Source organism: Cricetulus griseus, chromosome 5 (genome assembly GCF_003668045.3).
Source record: "Cricetulus griseus strain 17A/GY chromosome 5, alternate assembly CriGri-PICRH-1.0, whole genome shotgun sequence".
Lineage (NCBI taxonomy): Eukaryota > Metazoa > Chordata > Mammalia > Rodentia > Cricetidae > Cricetulus > Cricetulus griseus.
The window spans coordinates 101450472-101467053 of NC_048598.1; the positions used below are offsets into that span (position 1 = coordinate 101450472).

At 55.3% G+C, this 16582-nt stretch overlaps 1 protein-coding gene across 2 annotated transcripts in view; it reads right to left on the bottom strand.

Annotated features, from left to right (window-relative positions):
- Mknk2 (MAPK interacting serine/threonine kinase 2) overlaps positions 1-7794 on the bottom strand; it is a 10867-nt gene extending 3073 nt beyond the window's left edge. The window contains exons 1-11 of one of the 2 annotated variants that reach the window (XM_027419325.2): positions 7656-7794; positions 7400-7516; positions 3689-3776; positions 3507-3596; positions 3317-3414; positions 1449-1528; positions 1221-1294; positions 1024-1128; positions 886-941; positions 684-779; positions 276-470 (exon numbers count right to left, since the gene is read on the bottom strand). In XM_027419325.2, coding sequence (XP_027275126.1) covers positions 276-470; positions 684-779; positions 886-941; positions 1024-1128; positions 1221-1294; positions 1449-1528; positions 3317-3414; positions 3507-3596; positions 3689-3776; positions 7400-7450 — 933 coding nt within the window. In that variant the 5' untranslated portion in view covers positions 7451-7516; positions 7656-7794. Of the gene's footprint in view, positions 1-275; positions 471-683; positions 780-885; positions 942-1023; positions 1129-1220; positions 1295-1448; positions 1529-3316; positions 3415-3494; positions 3597-3688; positions 3777-7399; positions 7517-7655 lie in introns of both variants that reach the window. The other variant, XM_027419324.2, reaches the window with a different exon arrangement.
- Positions 7795-16582: the final 8788 nt, after the last annotated feature.

The window sequence follows — 16582 nt, forward strand, 5'->3', positions numbered from 1 at the left end:
CAAAGGATCCGGGTTCAACTCCCAGCACAATATGAGTGCTCACAATGTCTGTAACTCCTGTCCCAGGGAGCCCAGCGCTTTCTGTTGACCTCCACAGGCACCAGGCACTCATACGGCACAAATACATACATGCAGGCAGAACACACACACACAAATAAAAAGAAATGGTTTGGGCTCAGGGTTCAGTCTGAGGTCCTGGCTCCTGGGGACAGTTACAGCACCTCAATTCTCATCCCAGGGAGCCCGGGTTGGGGAGGGGACTCAGGCAAGCGCACCTGGCAGGCTGGGCAGGCCTCCCCTCGGTCCCAGCCACAGTCACTGCCACAGTGGCCCACGAAGGGCGGGTAGCCACTGAGCAGGATGTAGAGGATGACGCCCAGGCTCCACAGGTCGCAGCGCTTGTCATAGATGCTGGCCTCCTCACTGAAGGCCTCCACCACCTCTGGGGCCATGTACTCTGCTGACCCACACTGCAGGGCAGGCACAAGTCAGGAGGGTTGCTGAGGTCCAGCCAATCAAAGACCGCTGATCCCCATAACAACAGGTATGGGGCCCAACTCCACCCCCATCCCTGCCAGCAAACCAATGGCTGTTGCTAAGCAGAAGGCCATGCTGGTAGGGAAAAGTCGCAGAGCCAGCCTGGCACCTGAGCCTAGTGCCTGCCCGGCCTGCCCCGCCCTTACCGGGGTGAGCAGCTCAGGCGTGGAGATGGGAGAGCAGTCTCCGTTGAGTTTGATGCCACTGCCCAGGTCAAAGTCGCAGATCTTCACTGGCGAGACCTGGGGGTGTGACAGGCACTGTGGGAGCCCTGGCCTGAATGCTCCCCACTGCATTAGCCTCCAAGGGGAAGGGCAGTGCTGGAGCCCAGATAGTCAGGGGTCTCACCTGGTTGGGGTGCTCACAGAGAATGTTCTCTGGCTTTAGATCCCTGTGGGCGATGCCTAGAGACGTGGAGCAGGGAGTTAGGGGTGAGTACCTCTACAGCAGCCAGGGGCGGGGACAGCCTTCACAACCCGACCACACCTTTGTTATGCAGGAAGTCCAGGGCACTGGCCACGTCCTGCACCACCACACTGGCCTCCAGCTCGTTAAAGTGGCGTCTCCTGTGGATGTGGCTCAGGATGGACCCTGTGGTGCAGGCCAGGGACAGCTAGGTCACCCCACAGACCATCCAGCTCCCAGCACCGTCTCTGCTCCCAGCCCCCGCTCCCAGCACCTACCCCCCCGCATCTTCTCAAACACCAGGTAGAAGCGGTCTTCCTCCTCAAAGAACTCAATCAGCTCCAGGACGTTCCTGAGTTGGGAGGAAGAGGCGCCCTGAGGATCTCACCACCTGCTACCCAGTCTGGGGGCGGACACCCTCATGGTGCCTGTTTTTCCAGCTGAGCCCAGCCCATGCTCTGCTGTGGGGATAGGCTCTGGAGAGATGGCCTAGGCAGGCACCTTACCTATGTCCCTGGCACTGGTACAGCATCTCCACCTCCCGGAACACCCTGCTGCGGATGTGGCCCAGCTGCTTCTCGATGATCTGCAATCCAGGGAGGGACATGGCACCTGAAGAAGCTGCCCACATGCAGCCTGAGAGCTGGCAAGCCACAAAGAGGCCAACCTGGACCCTGTATAAACTTGGTCGCCAGAGCCTGGGTCCTCAGCTTTGGAGGACATGGTTGGTCTGAAGGGCCTGGAAGTGGGACTGACCAGTGTCAGCACACACAGGGCACCCTGCTGCCCAGGGAAACTCAGGCAAGGTGGGAGGAAGCAGCCTTCTCTCCACCCTGACCCATGGCCCTCACAGAACTGCTTGAGGCTGGGCTCCTACAAAAGTCCCCTCCACCAGGTGGTTGCCACCCCTGCCCCGGCAGGGGTAGAGCCAAACAGTCTTGGCTCCCACATGACCTATGCAACAAAGCATCAGGCCACCTGGCTGCCAGCCCAGCCAGGACTGCACCATGTCCTCCTCTCCTCCAGACCAGACTGGGCCACTGGCCCCAAGGACTGGGTCTGGCTTAGGCGAGCAGTAAACCCGAACTTCAGGAAGCCAGTCCCTCCACACCCAGTAGATGGAGGCCTAGAAGGCACTATAGCCTTGGATCTTAAAGAGGAGGGGCCCGCCGGGTGGTAGTAGCCCACACCTTTAACCCCAGCACTCAGGAGGCAGAGGCAGGTAGATCTCTGAGTTTGAGGCCAGCCAGGTCTACAGAGCTAGTTCCAGGACAGGCTCCAAAGCAATACAGAGAAACCCTGTCTCAAAAAACAAAAACAAAACAAGAAAGAAAGAAAGAAAGAAAAAAAGAAAGAAAGGAGAAAGAGGGGCCCCTAGGACCCTGACCCCCTCACTCAGCAGGCGGAGGATACAGTCCCAGTATCTGGTAACAAAAACCCATCCCAGCAAGGGGTCTTCCATTGCTAAGAGCCAGGCCTGGGGGATAGTCCAAACACTCTAGATAAAACTAATAAACCTCGCCCCCACCCTTGAGGAGGTGGGTACAGTTCCACTGGGACCACTATACCTCCAGGCTGCGCAGTGGCCTTCCCTGGGAAGTCTATGCCACTGAGTGTTTAATACTCTCCAGCCATCCCAACCTTGGTCATCACCATCTCCTGTGCGGACATCCCCACTCTCCACTGTCCCCAGGTGTCAATGATCGCTGAGGTCATCACCAGGAAGCCCCCCGGTCCCAGTACCCATCATTCTGGCTCACAGTAGTGAGCTACCTGCCCTCTCTGGGTCTCATCCTCTCTATCTGTTGATGACAAGTGACAAAGCTGACCTGCAGGGACAGCAGGAAAGCAATCAGATAGGCACCTGCCTGGGAACTCCCAGAGACAGGGACCACAGTTCTGACACCCTAACTTCCAAAATATGACTCTTCCTTTTCCTTCTCTGGCTACCATCAGACTCAGGAGCCCAGCTCCTCCCAGTCAGGTCTCAAGGTACACACAGGAGTGGGGAGAGGACACAGGACTTCTCTTAAGGATCTGTACTCCAGTGCGGCTACAGCTTTTCTATGACTGTAACCCTCCTCCAGGCCAGTCATCCTCAGAGGCAGAGGACCAGCCTTAGGGACGGGCAGGCCAGTATGGCCTCTAACAGTTTCCAGTTCTCAGTAGCCATGCTAGAGTTTACTAGCCTTCAGAACATGGAATGGGCCAAGGCCAGCTGTCATCAAAATTGCCTTTTGGAGACTCTAGGTCTGACCTGATTTTCAGGGTGGCCTGAGTCACAAGTCCTGGGGCCATTTTTAGATACTCATTTTCCATGGCTGTCATCTGGGGGCTCAAAGGGCACTGGCCCCTGGGGACAGGCCCAGCTTACCTTGACAGCATACTCCTGGTTGGTGATCAGATTGACACAAGTCTGCACACGGGCATGGGCCCCTTCCCCCAGCACATCCTCCTGCAGCTGGTAGACATCTGGAACGCGAATGGAGAGGTCAGGGACAGTAGTCAAGCACTCCCCTCCCGGGCAGACCCCACAACCACCGCCCACTCACCTTCGAACCTGCCTGAGAAACTGTCAGTGGCCCGGCAGCGTTTCTTCTTCCGACCTCTCTTCTTGGCATCTGGGATGTCAATCGGCTGGCTGGAAGGCATGTCTGCAGGGCAGAGGCCCAGGTGGGCTGTGTAGTCCGGCACAGCCTGCCTCCCACAGGGACCCCCATGTCTTGCCCACCTCATGGGTACTCACCAGGTCGGGCCTCACGCTGTGGGCTGAATTCAGCGTCCCTGTGCTGGGTGGGGTCTAAGGAGAAGGCCAGCTCGAAAGGATTCTGCCCCTGTTGGGAGGATTTTGTTCAGGGTGGCTCTGCCAGAATGTTCCAATCATCACTCCATCACAGAGCTGAGGCAGGGAGCAACCAGCCACCCAGGAACATTCAGAGTAGGACAGCCTCTGTGGCTAATTCTTTGCCCTCCTCACCCAGAATGTGGGCTTTCACATGAGAAGTATCTATGGCCTCTGGGGCAGGGAACTGGTACAAGCCAGAGTCCCTTGGTGTCCATAGGGTCCCAACTCAGGGTTTTACCAGGAGACACTGGGCCATGTGGGTGGTTTTTTTTGTTTTTTTTGGGGGGGGGGTTGAGACAGGGTTTCTCTGTGGCTTTGGAGGCTGTCCTGGAACTAGCTCTTGTAGACCAGGTTCGTCTTGAACTCACAGAGATCCACCCGCCTCTGCCTCTAGAGTGCTGGGATTAAAGGTGTGCACCACCACTGCCTGGCTTGGGCTATGTGGTTTGTCACCTGCTCCTGTTACTGGTATGGGGTAGGAGACAGCCAGGGACATCCCAGAGAGAATGGCTCAGCTCACCACACTGAGGGACCCTGTTGCCTGACTCTGGGAACATGAACTTCCTCTCCCAGCCTGGGGCTGAGTGACAGGAAGTGTAAGCCACATGGCCTGCCTTGCCTGCTTATGTGCAGTCTGGCCAGCTGACAGGGTTAACTTCAGGGACAGGAGTGGGACTAAAGGTGGGGGCACTGGCAGGGGAGCCTTGACTGAAACTGACAGCCTGTTCATCCTCGGCCTCCCAGGCTACCTCAGTACCACACCCCTCAGCTTTAGGCCTCAGTTTCCTTGTGACACTGGATGACACCACCTCTCCTAGCTATGCTGCATGCTCACAAATGCGAATGCAGTGCCTAACCTCTGGGAAGCTCTGGAGGTCATAGGTAGGGGCATTTTTGTGTGCCATGGCACCCTCTCAACTTGCTGCATACTTCCAAAGTCACTATCTCTGAGGACTGTCAACCCAGGGGTCACCAATTTTGTATATATCGCCAGTGGCAAGGAACATGGTGAAGGAAAATGCTTCTTCATCACAGTGCGGCTGTCACCTGGGTCTGCAAGCTGGGAAACTGAGGCAAACCCCAGAGTGAAGAAACCATCCGGAGAACAAGGTGTAGACCATGAATGGGTGTGGGAGCCTGGGTTAAGTCTAAATGCCCACAGTGGGAGGAGGTGACAAGAGGGTCACCTGGGAGAGAAGTCTCTAAAGGAAGACTCCCCAAGGGGCCACAGCAGAAGGAGCCAGACAGACACCTGGGGGGTCAGAGGCAGATGTACAACAATGTAGGAACTGCCTTGTAAATCGACCTGCCCCCAGCAGAAAGTCACTAGGAGACTGGTAGAAAAAAGGGGCACCCAGCAGGCCACGGGGAAGAGGGTGTACACGCAGTGCTCTGATAAGTCTTGGCACCTGGAAGGCCCAGGGCAGCCACCTGTACCATAAAAAGTTGGGGGCTGGTGAGCAACTAGAAGAGAGGGTGAGCCAGGTTTAAGATCAAAGGCTAGCCAGGGCACCTGCTGCATGACCTCAGCCTGGTGACCTTCCTCTGGGCGGGCTGTCATGGTGAGAGACAGGAGGCAGCTGTCAAGCTCTGGGAACCTTACAAGGGTGAGAGCCCAGTGTGAGCCTCTGATGTTATCTGGTCACTGTCTCTGCCTGCTTGTCCCAGCCTTCAACTGAAAAGACTGGGGACACGGATAAGCACAACTCTGCACAGGAAGGTCAGCTGGCTGGGCAAATACCCTAAGGGAGACTCCCAGGGGCTTCCTTAGAGACTTTCAATTTGTACATTAAAGAGAGGAAAACATGGCTGGGGCTGTAGTTTAGCCTGTAGCAAGCATGAAGCCCCAGGCTCTATCTCCAGCAACTATTAAACCCCAGAAAGAAAAACAGAAAACAGACAAGTAAACCCGGTAGGACTAGCAGGAGTGCCTCTATGCAGCTGCAGACCGAGGGTACTTGAGAGCACTGGCCTGGCTCCAAGGAGCAGTCATGTGGGATGGGTTCCAGCAGGCAATTCCTTGAGGGACCAGTCTCTGGCCACCTACCAGCCAGGTCTCCCCATAGGTCCAGTTCTGTGCAGAGCTGCACAGTGGCCATGCAGAGGGCAACCTGCAGTCCCAAGTGCTGTGTGGGCAGTCCAGCCTGGTCTAGCCAGCCTCCCCTGGGTCTGGCCAAGGCCTTGAGTCAGCAGGAGGTGGCTAGAACCATCCAGAAAGCTGGGGTTTGTTTTGGCAGCCTTGTTGGCCCCATGTGCTGACCCCATCTAAGCCCACACAAAGCCCCAGGAGGGCAAAAAACCACTGTAGGTGACATTCTCAGACCCATCTCTCATTCCTGTTCAGTCCCAAAAAGCAGCTGATCAAGGAGAACAGGCATTTGGGCCAGGGGTGGGGCAACTAGCCAGGGACACTGGCTGGACAGGCCTGGGAATTCTGCCCTATCTGTATGTTCCTCCCACAGGAGTGCAGGCATTTGTGTACACACACAGGGCAACAGGTACCCTGCCCCACGAAGCCATTATATAACCCAGCCTTTGGGGTGGGGTGGGGTGGGCAGGATGACATCACTGTGTCCCTTAGGCCAGGCCCCATGGCCCAGCACCTGCCCACCTTCATCACCCCCAGATTCACTCATCTAAGACGAAGACTCAGCCAGCCACCATTAACAACACTGCAGAAACTTCCTGTTCTGACAGGAAATAACATTTTGGGCCTGGGGTGTCTGGATGGAAGGTGTTCACAGGCCACCACCAGGTGGGGGGGCAGGTGCTGCAGAGGGGCAAAGCACATCAATGGGTCCAAGGGTTTCCCCACAAGTCTGCAGCCTGCTGATCTCCCAACCAGCACAGTCAGCCTGGAGACTGCAGGGGACAGACACAGGGTTCCCCTGGGACTACACACAGAAATAGGGAGAGACCAGGCTGAGAGATTGCTAGGAACATAGAGCCACTAATCACAATCCAACCTGGGGGAGTTCATGAAAGAGCCAGCAGCAGCTGACAACAGGGCTGTGGCCTCTGACACCTTCCCAGACACAGCAGGAGTGGAATCACACACACACAAAGTGGGGTGCGGGACACAGGACTGAGAACGGGCAGAGGGGTCCTACAAGAGAACCTCCGAGGCAGCTGGAGACAGGGCTGAAGCATGTAACAAGCACACGGGGACAAACGTAGGGTTCACCTGAGACCACACACACCAGGCTGAGAGATGACAGGGAGCCCGGGGCAGCTCGTTAAGGGAGAGTTAGTAGGCAGCCAGAGACCAGGTGCAGCCTGCTGACTCTCCCAACCAGCACAAGACAGACTTGGAAGCTTCAGGGAACAGGAACACTAGATTTGCCTAGGATCATAAACAGAAGACCAAACTGTGATCAAGCTGCCTGCAAGGGACGTGGACCCACCGATCACATGCCGGGCGTGGGGGTGGGGGTCCTGGAGCAGAGCTAGTAGGCGACGGGGGACAGGGCTGCGGCCTGCTGACCCCCACCGCCTCCAGCGCGGAAGTCCAGTGCAAGAACCCCTCCCAGGCCCTGCACCGGCCTCCCGGGTGAGCGCTGCTCATCCACCGCACCCGCCACTGTAGTGAGACCCCCGGACGGGCCCCCTCACCGTGAACGAATGATGGAAGCCCTGAAGTTCGGCTGTTCTCTTCTGCACCATCTTCACTCCGGGCCCCGCCAGCGGGGGAGGGGACGCGGGGCCCGGGGGGCGGCCTGGGAGGCGACCCTGCGGGCAGAGGAGACAAAGGGCCGGCGCTGAGCGGGGCGCTCGGCCGGGCGGAGGCAGCCAGGGCTCGGCGGGGCTCCCGCGCTGGTCTCGGGCTTCCCTCCTCCCTCGGGGGTATCACCCTCGGAGCCGCGCTCACCGGGGTCGGACACCGGCCGGGGTCGCAGCGCCGTCACCCGACCTCGCACAGCCCGGACCCCGCTCGGAGGACGCGCCGGGAACAGCGCTGCCTCCGCCTCCGCCGCCGCCCCGCCTCCTCCTCCGCCTCGCCGCCGCCGCCGCCACCACCGCCGCCACCGCCACCGCGGACCCCTCCACTGGGCCACCGCCGCCTAGAGGAGCCGCGCGCGCGGCCGGCGCGGCCGCTTTTATAAGCGCGGTCCCGGAGTGGCCCGGCCCTCCGTGCAGGCCCCGCCCTCTCCAGAGAACAGAGGAGGCGGAGCTTCCAGGGGCGCGAGGGCCGCGGCAAGAAGAGCACGCCGGGGATGCAGAATGCGGCTGCGCGATCCCAGCGTGAGGGGCGGAGCTTAGCGGAGCGCCTAGTGCAACTGCGCAAACAGCGCCTTGGGGCGCCTAACGCGGCTGCGCTCTTCGAGCTTGTTGGGGGGGGCTCAGAGAGAAGTGGCGCGTGGAGCACTGAGGAAGTGCGGCTGCGCGTTCCCGATGTGGAGCCGAGCGTGGAAAGGCATCGACGGCGTCGCGGAGTGCGGCTGCGCGATCCGGGCGTGTGCCCGGAGTGGAGAGGCCGACCTGGCGTCCATGCGCTTGCGCAGAATGGCACTCAAGGCTTCTGGTGGCCGCGGCCGCCTTCGTCCCGTTCCAAACTGTTGTTCTGCTGTCCTTGAGCCTGGTAGCCAGCTGTCCGTTGCCAAAGGAGAGAAAGCCCCCGCTAATTTGACTTGGAAACTGGAATGCGGATGCCCTTGGCCTGTGCCCCAGCCCTGGCTTCCTGTTGGACCTCTTGGGTCCGTGGATCCCTTGCTAGGGTTAGCTGGACAGGAGGGGCCGGGATCCCTGATTCAATTCTGATTGAAGTTGTGACTGCTGGCTCAGCTGCTTGTGTGCACAATGGGGTTTTTCCCTGTCCAAGCTACTTTGCTAAAAGTTTTCCCTCCTTCCCCTGCTGAGGCTGGAGCATGTCCAGTTGCTGAACGAGGACTTGGCCGTCCCTAGGGAACTGGGAAGCCACAAGGAGAGGAGCCCCCTGACCCTATCACGAATGTTATTTATGTGTGTGCGTGCGTGTGAGCACACACACATGCTGTGTGAATAACGTGCCTGAAGAGCTCCAGGATCTGTTGTGGGTGCTGTGACAACCCTAGGCCCTCTGCAAGAGTAACAAGGCTTAGCCTCTGAGCCATCTGTCTAGCTCCCAAACTTCATTGTCTTTAAAAGTAATTGCATCTGCAGAGATTTTTATCTCCAAATTCTCATGCCCCAACAAGTGTCGTTAACTCAGCCAAGGGCAGTCAAGAGGAATCATTTCCTGGCAACATAAACAAGGACTTCAACTCAGTTGTTAAAGGAGCTACACAACAAATTGGACGAGCTGAGTTTGTTTCTGGGACCCACGTGTGAGAAAATGGACTCCCACTAGTAGCCATGGCTAGCCTCCATGTGTGTGCCATGGCACATGAGACACACATAGACCTAGCCCTCAGGAGGCAGAGGAGCAGTCAAGTTCAAGGCCAGCCTGTAGCTTAGAGCTACCAAGCAAGAGCCTACTTAAACTAACAAGCTAAATAAGATGACACAAAAATTTTTGGCATGTGGTCGGGATGTGCTCCTGGGACGGGGGTGGGGGGTAGGGGGTGGGGGGGTGGGGGGTGGGGGGTTGGAGTCCACACTCTAGTGTGGCTCCCCTGGCCAGCTGCTCACGCTGACCACAGGGAATAACCCTAAGCCTGAGCTTTGGTTCTGTGCAGTTTAGTTCAGACACTGGAAAGGCCAAATTGCAGGGCCCTGATCCCCTAATCCAAAGCCAATGCCCTCCCTACCCCAGCCTGGTCCCAAGACTCCCTCCAGGAGCCCCATGTTGCAAATGGGGAAACTGAGGACTCTCAGAGATGAGAAGCTGAACCTTGACACTGGGTTCTTTCTTCCCAGAGTCCTCTGGGGCACTCAACTAAACATTAGTTAAGTGGAGTGTCTGGATCCTACAGGGTATGACAGCCAAGTCTGTCTTCAGATATGCAAGTAGTCACCCGGGGTTATATAGACCACCCTTCAGGCTTTTATCTGGAAATGGCCACCAGTAGAAACAGGAAGGGTGTAGCACCCTGTAGGTACCAGGCAGGGCCTAGGAGCTGTTCACTCAGCCCTGCCCTGCCCTGCCATGCCCTGCCCTGCCTGGGCAAGCTGCCAGCTTGCTGTCAAGTCTCTACTTCCAGCCTCCTGTTTACAAGCCAGGTTTCCAGTAGTGTGGGACACTCAGAGGCCTCCCAGGGGCAGCATGGGGGTTGGGAGCTGGGGTGGCCAGAGGGCCTTCCCCTATTGGCTCAACCTCTGCCCCAAGGAGATGTCACTGGCTCCCTGCAAAGGAATGCCCGCAGGAAGCCTGCCTGAGACCTTGTGTTTCCTCTGCCCTTCCAGACAAGGCATGGCTGATCAGGTGATGGGTGGGTCTAGCCTGAGCAGAGGAAAGTCACAGCGAGGACGGGCAGGAAGGATGGAAAAGATCACACGCTTACTCCCCCTGCCCCAGTATTCCAAGGGAGGTGGCTAGCCTTGGAAGGGGCAGAGCCACCAGAGCACTTGGTTTGAGCAGACTCTTAGACTACAAAGGGAGGACAAACAGGAAATGAGGTGGGCCCCAGGCAGACAGTCTCAGCTTCCTGCATCAGCTGGCTCAGTTCCCAATAGGCTGGCTTCTTGACTTTCCTTCTTTGGCACCAGGTTAGGAACTAGACACAGACCTTTCCACCTGCTAGGGCAGCACTCACTGCTGACCAAGCCCCCAGCCCCTCACTAGGGAGTTCTAGGCCGGGCTCCACCCCTGAGCCAGGCCCCCAGCTCCCCCTGTTTTTGTTTTTCGTTTTATTCTTTTTCTTTTTTTGAGACAGGGATTCACTTTGTAGCTCACTTTAGTTTCCTTCCTTTTTTTTTTTTTTTTTTGGTTTTTCGAGACAGGGTTTCTCTGTGTAGCTTTGGAGCCTATCCTGGCACTCGCTCTGGAGACCAGGCTGGCCTCGAACTTTCTTGCCTCTGCCTCCTGAGTGCTGAGATTAAAGGCGTGTGCCACCAACGTCCGGCATAGTTTCCAGCTTTCTGTGGCTTCAATCACCCCTTTTCAGGGATGACAGAGTGGGTCATCAGTTCTCCCAGCCTCAAGCATTGTCCTCCCGTGTTCCCATCACCTTCCTCCGTGTACACCCATCTTTTCTTCTCTTGGGTTCAGCAGACATTCTTTCCACATACATAAGTGTGAGCAAGAGCTGTGCTTGTGGCTGAGCTCTGTGACACCGGACTGCTACTGTACACTTACATACCTGTACCTTTGGGGGAGGGAAAGTTTTTCCTACCTCAAAGCTGGCACCTCAGGCTCAGGGGACTCCATACAGAGCCCTCAACGCCAAGCAGGCTCTGAAAGAGCCAACAACCCAGGGTCAGAGTGCGTTTGGTGAAGTGTATTCTGTCTCCAGGCATGACACTCACCCTGTACTCTACCCCCAGACAGCTCAGTGAGGGCACCCCAGTGGAGAGACAGGCACCCATGCAAGTAAAACTCGCCCTTGTGACCAGGGGACTGATCTGATGCAATTGGCTGTAAGCAGCCCTTCCCGTTGGCTGAGTTACTTCACTGTCCCAGTCACTGAACAGGGCAGGACAGAGCGAGGGCCAGTCAGTGTCCTATGCTGAGAGTTGGAAGAATCCCAGGAGCAGTGGGTGTGGTCTGGGAGTTGTGGCTGCCAGGACTGACCAGGCTGTGAGTGTTCTGGCAGCCTTGGTGCCCCTCCTCCTCACTAGGTCACACCACAGAAGTCCCACCCCATTGGAGTCCAGCTGCACTCAGTCCCTAAGGGAGTGATAGAGGCTGTGCAGTGTGGCTGGGAAGGGCTGGCTCAGCAGTTGGTTCAAAGTCACCACCCTGTCCTAGTGACTGGTGAACCAGTCATTGGCCAATGTGCTGTCTTCCTGCTCTTGCCTCCTGGGGAATCATGAGGACACCAGGTGGCTTTGGGAAGTCTAGATCCTGGTCACCTGTTCTTTCCTGGTGACCCCAGGGACCTAGGGTGTCACATACTAGAAACTGGAGTTTTCATGGAGACTTTAATATTTAGGGTGCACATGAGGCGCTGGGTGGGGGTGCCTTGTCATCTCCTGGGCCAGAGGGGACTCCGAAGATAAGAAACAAAACAAAACTAGAGCTGGAGACCACTGGATGCCCGATGTCACCATCGGGTCATGGCAGAGGCAGGCAAATTTGGCGCGGCCCTTTTGAGAAGAGCGAGGAAAAGGCTGCTGACCAAGGGATTTGTTGCCTCTATACACTGGGACAAGCGCCAGGGCCGCAGGGAGAGACCAACCCAGGCACGCCGGCCTTATTTTTTAACCTTTGTCAGACGTGACCCCAAGACACATAAAATGACCAATTTGGGCCCTTTTAAGCTCCTTAACCCGCAGTCAGCCTGCCCGCACAGGGCCCAGGCTATACAGGAAACTGAGGCAGGCCCTGGCAACCAGTAGGAGAGGGTCCAGGCTTCAGGTCCGCGTTCACCCGATCGTAACTGGCGCTTGGAAAGTACAGGCAATTGCCCTGCCATGTGGGTCTACAGCCCATCTGCTGCCCCGGACGCCAAGAAGCCCGCGGTCGCCAAGCAACACATTTGCCTCCAGCATCCTGTGCTCGTCCACTGTGAAAATACTGGCCCCAGACTTCGGACCAATAGGGTTCTAGAGGATTAGAGAGGCGGTCGTGCCTGAGCCAACTCTAGCCAATGAGATTGTTGATTGCATCCGGGAGCCACTCTTAAAGGGACAATCAGGACAGTGTAGACTGAGGTCCCAGGCAGGGTGTAAGCTGGGGATTGGGGGTCAGCAGGCAGGCTAAAGCCCACATTGTCCTCCACCTGACTGAGTGCCTCATGGCCTAAGCCTCAGTTTTTCTTTTTTTTTTTTTTTTGGTTTTTCGAGACAGAGTTTCTCTGTGTAGCTTTGGAGCCTATCCTGGCACTTGCTCTGGAGACCAGGCTGGCCTCGAACTCAGAGATCCGCCTGCCTCTGCTTTCCGGGTGCTAGGACTGAAGGGGTATATCACCACACCCAGCTATTAGTTAATTTTAATTTTTTTATTTATGAGCTTGTGTGTGTGTGAGTGTATCCTACATGTGTGTAGACAATAGAAGAGGGTATCTTCTAATTGGAGCAGTAGTCTCAGGTGATTGTGAACTGGCATATACGGGTGTTGGAAACCAAATTCAGGTCTTCTGCAAGAGCAGAAAGTGCTCTTAACCACTGAGCATTTAAATTTTTAAAATTGTTTTAGATTTTTCTTATTTTATTTATTTATTTATTTATTTATTTATTTATCTGTTTTTGGTTTTTCGAGACAGGGTTTCTCTGTGGCTTTGGAGTCTGTCCTGGAACTAGCTCTTGTAGACCAGGCTGGTCTCGAACTCACAAAGATCCACCTGCCTCTGCCTCCCGAGTGCTGGGATTAAAGGCGTGTGCCACCAACGCCCGGCTTCAGGGTGAGTTTTTAAGCACAGAACCACATCCTGGGTTGATGTACTTCAGTTAGCAAGAACAGTGAGCCAAAAGCGGAGTCACAGAAGCCAAGAGGCAAGGTTAGTGCATTAGAGGCCCCTCCATTTCATCAGGTATGAATTTTATGACCCGAATGGCACTTTCACCATGTGCTAAAGTCTGGGGCTCTGTTATACTAAGACTGGAACCGGGTCCTCTGCAGGAGCAGCCAGTGCCCTTTCTCCAGCCCTTCAGTTAAAATTTTAAATTAGCATACAAAATGATAGAGTTAAAGGGATGAGTTCTGGAGATCAAGAGATGGCTCAACTGTTGAGACCACTGGTTGCTCCTGCAGAGGACCCGGGTTCGACTCCCAGACCCACAAGGTGGCTCACAATCAACAGCCTGTAACTCTCTGGTTCTAGGTGATCAACACTCTATGGCCTCCAAGGGCACCAGACACTCACACTCACATGGCACACAGACATCATGCAGGCAGAACACAGATTTACAGAAATTTTTGTTTTGTTCTTTTGTTGTTGTTGGTTTTGTTTTATTTTTTTTAACAAAGTCTCGCTCTGTAGACCAGGTTGGCCTAGAACTCACAGAGATCCACCTGCCTCTGCCTCCTGAGTGCAGGGATTAAAAGTACATGTCACCACTGCCCAGCATAACAAATAACTCATTTTTAGACATTTAAAGTAGAGGCCACCCTGCCTCCACTATGCTGAGGACATGTGTATTGAAGAGGTATAGAAGGCAGAAAAGCAGAGTGCAGTGTGGGGAAAGCTGGAGCTGAGCACACAAACTCAGTCTCTGAGCATGTGCGCAGCCTGGCTCTGGGTAGCAACAAAGGCCTGGATAAGGGAAGGTTCACTTACTGGCCTGGACCTCCTTGAAGGACCACTGTGGTCTGTGATACCACAGAAAGCTATGTTGGTGTCTGTGGTCCATGCTGCTGCCCTAGTCTGTGCTGCTTGCTGACTGATACCTTGGTGATGTACTTGGTCTTGGTAGCCTCATGGAGCCTTCTGTTTTTTGTTTGTTTGTTGTTGTTTTTTCTTTTGTTCTTTCAAGACAGGCTCTCACTGTGTAGCCCTGGCTGTCCTGGAACTAGCTCTTGTAGACCTGCCTGCCTCTGCATCCCGAGTGCTGGCATTAAAGGTGTGTCCCACCACTGCCGTGCTCAAGGGGACCTTCTGGCTATGAGTGACATGTGTAGCCACCCAAGGCCATGTTGAAGCAACAGTAGTCTGCGCAGCCACTAAGGGCCATGAGTGGATCCTGATACTGCCAGGGGCCATATTGCCTCCCCTCGATGGCACAGCATGGGCACAGGGAAGTGCTGTCCCTGTGTGGCTCTCCACAGTTGATGACTTCTAGCAAGGTAGGGGTGGGTGCAGGAGGAGAAAGATACACCTTTCTTTGGGGACTGGCCACTAAGAGTTTGACTATGCTCCAATGTGTATACAAAATGTTTTTTTCCCTATTTTTTCAGTTTTCTACTTTTTTTTTTTTTTTTTTTTCCGAGACAGGGTTTCTCTCTGTAGCTTTGGAGCCTGTCCTGGCACTCGCTCTGGAGACCAGGCTGGCCTCGAACTCACAGAGATCCGCCTGCCTCTGCCTCCTGAGTGCTGGGATTAAAGGTGTGCGCCACCAACTCCCAGCTACTCTTTATTTTTCTAATAAGGGGAAAGGTTACAAGTGAAGGGTGAGGACTGGGGTGCATGATATGAAATTCTCAAGTAATCAAGAAAAAAGTAGACCCACTGAATATAAAAAACAAAACAAAACAAAACAAAAACTTAAGGTCCTCTGACACTGAGATGTGGAAGGACCCCCAGAACACAATGCTCATTGGCATGCTCCAGACACAGAAGGACACACAGCACAGGGTCCATTCCCAGAGGGAGGAAGTGGGACGGAGTGTGTATCAGAAGGTGCAGAGGATGCTAGAATCAACTGCATGCCCTCCATTTTAACCTAAGGGACCCATCTCATCAGCATCCCTTCAGAAGGGACAGGTAACATATTATGTTGGAAGGTGCCAATCTGTCTTATTAGAGGTCCCAGGGAATGTGGTCTTTGTCTTAATTGCTCTAGCAGGTGGCCATTGTGGCTTGTGTCTTGATGTCCCAAGGCAACAAGACAAACCAACATTCACTGACACCGTCCCAGCCTCCCTAGAGTACGGTACCTGGCTAATCTTGGACACACACAGTCCCAGCTTTCCCAGAGTACGGTACCTGGTTAACCTTGGACACAGGCTGTGTGGGGTTTGCATGGAGAGGGCATGAAGGTGAACGAGCCTGATTCTGTGTCCTCAGATAGGCAACTGGGTGCATGGAAGACTGGAAGTTGGTACTTCAATGGTCTTGCCTTCTCTGGAGACATGTTGGGGACAGTGTCCAAGTGAAGGTCCCAGGATGAATGGGGCAGTGGCCAAAGGAATATCTAGGAACATGGGCCATGTACCTTCTGTTGGCCATCGGGCCAACAGAAGGGCCACCTAAAACATTGGTCCAAGCAGGTCAGGTGTGCCCTGGCCACAGCTTGGGTATTGTTTAGAAAAGAAGTATGGAGGGACACTGAAAACATGGTGCTCAGTGACAGTTCAGACAGAAAAGGTCACACAGTGTAGGACGTCTTGACAGGAAATGCCTGGAGGAGGCAAATCCAGACTCAGGGTGCCATCCACTGGGGAGAACTGGGGAGGGGGGGGGCACGACTCTGTGGTGATCATGCCTCTTGTCCAGGGTAGGCCTGTGCTTTCTGGTATGGGCCCTGTAACCTCACTGGTTGAAAACAGGCCGACCCACATCGGCCCTGCAGCTCAAACGAAGATCTACAAAACCTGGGACCTCGGGAGAAGCAGTATGCTTTACCTTTGAAGCCTGAGAATGCTGAGAACATCCCAGCCACATCAGCCAGACCCAGTGGCCGCTCAGTGGCCGCTCTCCTGCCTTAGCCCGCAGCGCCCTCTATGGATGAGGAACGGCACTGCACCAAAGCCTAGGGGCTCCAGGGCAACCGCAGATGCCTTCAGAAGGGGCCTGTGCAAGCCTGTCACACCACCGCTCGGGAGGGAGGGCCGAAGCAGGAGGGTCGTTATGAATTGGAAATTAGGAATCTTGTTTCCGCCCACCCAGAGGGGCTACACAGGGAGACCTCTCTCCTCTTTTTTTTTTTTTTTTGGTTTTCTGAGACAGGGTTTCTCTGTGTAGCTTTGGAGCCTATCCTGGCACTCGCTCTGGAGACCAGGCTGGCCTCGAACTCACAGAGATCTGCTTGCCTCTGCCTCCCCAGTGCTGGGATTAAAGGCATGTGCACCACCAACGCCCGGCTGGGAGACCTCTCTCGAGGAAACTGCTCTTATGTTGG